The 6,000-nt window shown below is 55.5% G+C and overlaps 1 protein-coding gene across 1 annotated transcript in view; it reads left to right on the top strand.

Moving 5' to 3' along the window:
* Positions 1-2,115: 2,115 nt before the first annotated feature.
* Positions 2,116-6,000, top strand: part of MDGA1 (MAM domain containing glycosylphosphatidylinositol anchor 1) — a 138,677-nt gene continuing 134,792 nt past the window's right edge. Inside the window, exon 1 of the mRNA XM_050972887.1 lies at positions 2,116-2,850. Within this exon, the coding sequence (XP_050828844.1) occupies positions 2,724-2,850 (127 nt within the window). The 5' untranslated portion in view covers positions 2,116-2,723. The remainder of the gene's footprint in view (positions 2,851-6,000) is intronic.

Below are 6,000 nucleotides of genomic sequence, written 5' to 3'. Positions count from 1 at the left end.
AGTTAGAAGAGAGTCCATTGGGAAATTGCCTGCCCTGCCTCCCACATGCATGGATGCCGGGCACTGGGGGGACGCTGGGCTCTGGGGTGATGCTGTCCTGTCCGTATCGCTGCTCTCTTCCTGGGGCATGCTTCTGCTTTTCTCTTTCTGACTGAGCACCGTTTACAATAGGAATAACTACTTGCTAATTAGGGGCTATATCTATTAATTGCTTGTTTGTTAGAGCATGACTGAGCAGCCAGCCGCTCTTTGGGCTATAGTTTTTGATTTTTTTTTTTTTAATTACATTTTTATCCAGGGAGTGACCTGTTCACATGACAACTCAGTGCCTGCAGGGTCCCGCACCCCTGGCCAGCTGCGGCGGGGAGCGGGCGTGGATGCCGGGCCGGGAGCCCCCGGGGCAGCTCGCCAAGCTCACGCGTGGCCGAGGCGGGGGCCGCGCAGGGGCCAGCCCCGAGGAAAAGCCGGAGAGGACTCGCTGTCGCTAAGGGACACCAGCGTCAGCCCGTGCCCGGGAGCCCCAGCTAAGCCAGCGCTGGGTTAGAGGCGAGCCGGAGCCCGGCTCCCGGGAGCAGAACGCGCCGCTAAGAGGGGTTTCCACGGCGCTGGCTCCGCTTTGGGGTCTGGCTCATTGCTATGGACTCGGGACATGCACGGGTGGGCTCGCCAGCTCGGGGACGAGCAGGTCTGGGCTTCCCAGAAGCAGCGTTTTATCTCCCTAGCAAAGCAGACGGAGACATAGATGGTAAAGCAGGGCCCCGCGTAGCCCGCGCTGCCGGTGGTGTTGCTCGGGGCTCGCTCCGAGCATCCTCTTCCTCCTCCCGGCCTCTCGCCGGGGCCCTACGCGGGGGCACGGGGCGCGGGGCATGCACAGCTTCCCCGCTCTGGATTTCACGTAGGAGCATCCCCACAGCCCGGGCCAGCAGCCCGGCGAGGATCGCGGCTCCCGCAGCCACGCACCGGGCTGGGCCCCGCACAGCACCCTCGCCCCGCCGGAGCACCGCGCCCCGCCGCTCCCCAGCAGCATGCACAAGGCAGCCCCGCCAGCCTGCAACCTACCTGGGGGGCCCCAAAAACTTTGCTGGCATCAGCGAGCACCAGCACGGGAGACACCCCGGAAACCTGCGCTGTCCCCTATCCCTTGCCACCTCAGGTCCCAACCGGGAGAAGCCGACCCCGCCGCGAGGGTCCTGAGGATCAGAGTACCCCGGACTGACAGTCGGTCTCCCGCCCGAAGCAAGTCCCTCTTTCTCCCATCCCTGCGGTCTTGTCCATAATTGGGCTGGGGTGAGGCGTGGGGAAGCTCGCAGAATTGGGCAGGAGGCAGGGCTCTCCCCAGCACGCCCGCTTTAATTGGCTCTCTTTTTTTTTTTTTTTTTTTTTTTTTTTAAGCGAAGGGTAATGAAATGGTGAAGAGGGTAGGGGGAAAACCTGGAAAGCCAACAGAGTAGAAAATCAGGCGCGGCTGGCAGAGTCGGCAGGCAGGAGCGAGGCGCCCTGGGCCAGCCCCGCCGGCGGGCGCGGGAAGCCCGGGACGCCCCGTCGGGGGCGGTGGAGCGCAGCGCCCCGGGGCCGCCTGGCGAGCGGGGTGACGTTCCCGGCAACTTCTGCAGGAGATTTTGGCCCTTCAGGAAACAGCGGTGGGGTAGAGCCCTCCCAAGTGGTTTCCAGCTGGCGTCTGGCAGGAGTAGCTCAACTTTGCCCACCTTCTTGTCCTTCATTGCCGGCTACCTTCCAGTTGCAGCCCGTTAGTTCCCACTAGGAGCTCCGGCAGCCGTCGAAGGAGAGAGACACGGGCCCCTGTACAGCGGCAAATCCTCTGCGAGGCGGGCGCAGCAGGCAAGCACGGAGGCGACGCACCCGCACGAGGCTGGCACAAAACATCAGGGAAAGTTTTGAAGGGCGAAGGACCTGGCAGGCTGGGGAGGAGGCGAGGAGAGCCGGGCTGAGCTGCAGGCGCTGCGAGGGTGCGTGGTCTGTCTGCTCCTCCGTTGCTTCTCCCTTCAGGCTGGTTGGGGCGGTGCAGTGCAGCTGGGTGAGCTCTTGGGAGCCGCTTTAGAAAAAAAAAAAATCCTTCCTGGATTTGATTAATTACAACAATCCCCTCCTCAGAAGATCTGGAAAAGAGGAGCGAGAATCACCTATCCCTTCCTCCGCCTTTCAGCAGCTGGCTCCTACCCCCCACCCTCGCTTCCCCCCTTTTTCTCCACCTCCTTCTCCTTCTCCCCGTCCGCTCCAGGGGCTGCGGTCAGAGCCTCGTCAGGAGGAGGGAGGGTGAGGACTCACTCAAGTTGGCCCCAGTTGGCAGCACTTCGGGCAACGTGGGACTTGGGCAGCGCTCGGCAGCTCCCGCGGAACAAAGGAGCCCGGGCTGGCCCGGGTCCTGCTCCTGCCCTACCCGGTGCCGGCCCGGTGCCCCCCGGCTGGCCTTTCTCCGTACCCCGAGTGCGGGTGCGGCTGCCTGTTCGCCTGGAGATCCTCGAGCAACCTGGAGAGGGGAAGCGGTACTCCGCGTTTCTGCCCTCCCTGCCTCCTTCTCTAGCTCTCTCCCTCCTTTCTTTATTTCTTTTTTTATTTTCTTTAAATTTTTAATTTTACCCCCCAGGTGGCCCCTGTGTGGGGGGTCCCGTCCTCCGCCCGAGGGGCGCCGGTGCCCGGCGCGGAGCGGGGCGCATGGGGCGGTGTTTCAGGAGGCTTTCGGCTGCTCCTTGCTCCCCCGCCGGATGCTGCCTGAGCTGTTTTGGCTGTTTTTCTTCGCCGGCGATGAAGGCTCTGCCTTGAAGATGGACATGATCTGTTTTTTATTCCTGTCTCTGGTGCCGGTGTACAGCAGGGGACAAGGGGTGTACGGTAAGAGACGTTGTCGCTGTTTGCGAAGGAGGGGTGGGGGGCGAGGGCGCAGACGGCGGCGGTGGGATCAAAGTTAAAAAGCACCTGCAGGAGAAAGTAAATGATGCCGCCGAACCTCGTCTCAGCCTGAGCAGCATTAGGGCTTCCAGCGCCTGTAGCTACTTCATAATTTCTCGCCGTAACCTCTGGCCGCCTCCCATGAACGAGTCGGCCGAGATGGCACGGAGGGAGCGCCGGCGGGACTGCCGCCTGGGGAGCGACTGGAGACCCGGCCCTGCCTCCCCTCTCCCCACCCGCCTCGCGTGGGGACGCCGCGCTGATGTCGGCGGGGGCGGCTCTGGGAGCACCTCCGAGTTGCATTTTCTTTGGGGCAGGGGGAGGACGGAGGATCCCTTCCCGGCGATGCGCTTGCGGGTTTCCTTGCTCTCAGGACCACCGGCACGGGGAAGCAGGGAGAAGGGCGTGCGGGCTGCCCGGTGTCGTTCCCTGTGTGCCGGGGGCTCCCCGCTCCCGCCACCGGCACGGCTCCGCCCGGCTCGGCTCCCCACGGCCGGCCCTGCCGGGCTGCCCGGGGAGGGGGGGGGAGGCGAGGCTGTTTTTGCGCCCTGTGGAACTTCGCGGTTGATTTTCTTCTTAAGGTGATGGAGATGGGTGGGTGCTGGTCTGTGGCAGAGATGATGCCGAGCTGCTTGATTTTCCCTCCCCCCCCCTTTTTTACTATTATTATTATTTTTGCATTTACGGAGCTTAGTTCCTTTCGTTGTTTGCAGGCAGGGTGGCAAATGGCGAGCTCGGGTGGTCTCCTCATGAGAGGTTTGGCTTCCTCAGCCCCTCAGTGCGAGGGCAGAGGTGGGGGATGACACCCCGTGCCGCCGAGCACAAGCCCCGGGCTGAGAGAACACCCGGGGTTTACTTTAGCCAGACGTGCAGCCCCCCTTTCCTTCTCCCAGCCCCCTCTGAATTCTTGCTTTGCAAGATCTGCATTTTCAATACACTGGGAAAAAATAAATAAAAGCAACCCACAAGACTTGTCTCTCATAACAAGCCTGCTTTATCTTGGCTTACAACTCAGTTGTGCGTTGCTGTTAAGTCCTTCTGGAAGGCATGCCACTGCCTCTAACAAGCCAAGCTCTCTGAGCTCTGAAGAGAGACCCCAGTGAGAGAGTCCAGCCCCCCCGCTCCCTCTTTTTTAACAGCACGCAGCCAGTCTCTTGTGTGAGCTCTGGCAAAGATCAGTTCAGTCTCACTGACTATGGGTAAGTCTTTGTAGGTCACTTTTTAATGATGTATTTCTTTAATGGAAACAATTCCTCCTTTCTCCTGGAGGACTGGGATGTTAATTTGGGTTTGGGTCTGTTTTGTAAAATAACCATTTTAAATAGAGGGTGTTTAGCTTCCTTTATTTTTTTCTTTCTTCTTCTCAGTATATGTGTTTTCTTCTCCCAGTCTGTATATCCAGACAAAAATTGTATGATCCTTGAAACGCTGGAAAGATGAGGAGTAGAATGAGTTTGTGGTACAGAAACCTGGTCAGGGCATATAATTTTATCTTTTAAAACAGGTGATCTGCTTCTAGCTGAACTTTTATTATTTCACTTGAGTGTTTTTGCTGTCAGCTGCTGTAGAATGGACTCGCTGCCTAGGATTGTAGCAAGAGGGACAGAGCTTAAAACCAGGTTTGCTTGAATGTGCTTTAAAGGGTTGCCTGTTGTATTTTTTCATACACTTCAGTGAACTTGCATTTGACAGAGTTGCTGCTATTAGATCTTCAGAATAACTTACTGATGTTTTTGTCTTTTTCTCTCAGAGAGAGACTGAAGAAGCTGTGTACAAAAGAAAGCACAGATGCACACATACACTAAGATGAAGGCATCCTTTTAAGCCAAAATGGTCCACTATTTCTATCTGTTCTCTTACTTAACTACACAAAGGGGAAATCTAGTGTCTTCCTTCCTCTTCCCACCCCTGCCTCTCCAAACTATCGAACAACAGGAGCGTTAATGCGCAGTTGTCGCTGAGTGCAGCCCAGAGCAGTGTCTCGTGGAATCAGCACGCTGCAAACTTGGACGGTGACTAATAGTTCTCATATTGTCCTCACCAATTCTGCCTTCAGTCCACTACCCTGGGCTGATTTCATGCCTTCTGCAGCCAGCACTGTTTCTTTTGATGTGAGGTTGCTGTTACTGATGGCTCAAGCAGAGCTGGATTAATATTGTTATATGCGCAAGGATAGATAAAAAGCAGGATTAGAAATTAGTCCCACTGCCCCCCCTCCACTTGGGTTTTTCCTCTGTATTGGTCTCTTGCCATAGCTTTAAGCTGTACTTCAGCATTCTGTGTTGTGAATGTCAATCTCATGTGGCACCTAATGTAAAAATTATGGGAACTCATGTGTCACGGTTCAGATCTCTTTTCCTGCCTTTGCATATTGGCAGTGGAGACTGGGGGAGGCATCTCTGTGGGTCTATAAATATATTTTACTTTAGCAAATCTCCTGAGATTAAATCAGATTAAACAAGATAAAGTATCCATGTGATGTACCCTTTAAATAATACACCCACATGGATGTGCACAAAAGACCTCTGTCTGGGAGAGCAGAGTCTTTGGAGAGGTTTATTGAGATGAATGGTATAAATAAAATGTGGATAAGGGGGGTTCTGGGAAAGAAACATTTGCAATTGAGGTGCAATTTAATTAGGAGTCAAGGTGCTTTTTGCCTGCTACCTGAAGAGGCTTGTTATATAAATTGGCATTTGTTGTAATGACTGAAGTGTGTCTGAAACCCTCTTCTCATTAGCTGATCCCATTCTTTCAGCCTTGTTTGTTGCAGTGAGACAAGGCTGGCCTGATGGGGAAGGCAATTCAGCAGGCTGCCAAGAGGCAACTTTTATCAGCCTTTTGTGGTAGCCTATTTCCCAGACTGCATGTGCTTTTCAGTCCTGGTGTGTTAGTGTTGCTGGTCAAGATGAGAAGCCAGCTGTAATAGATCTCTAGAAAATGTCAGAATTGAGGAGGAGGAAGGAAGAGCTATGGAGACAGGGGACTTGCCCTTCAAGGCTTGTAGTTATCAACACTTAAAGACTGTGAGTTAGACTGAGAGGGGAGGATTGGGGCGTGGTGGTGGCATTCAAAGGGAAAAGCATGCATCTT

This window comes from Serinus canaria, chromosome 3 (genome assembly GCF_022539315.1).
Source record: "Serinus canaria isolate serCan28SL12 chromosome 3, serCan2020, whole genome shotgun sequence".
NCBI lineage: Eukaryota > Metazoa > Chordata > Aves > Passeriformes > Fringillidae > Serinus > Serinus canaria.
This window is presented reverse-complemented; position numbering and strand designations above follow the sequence as displayed.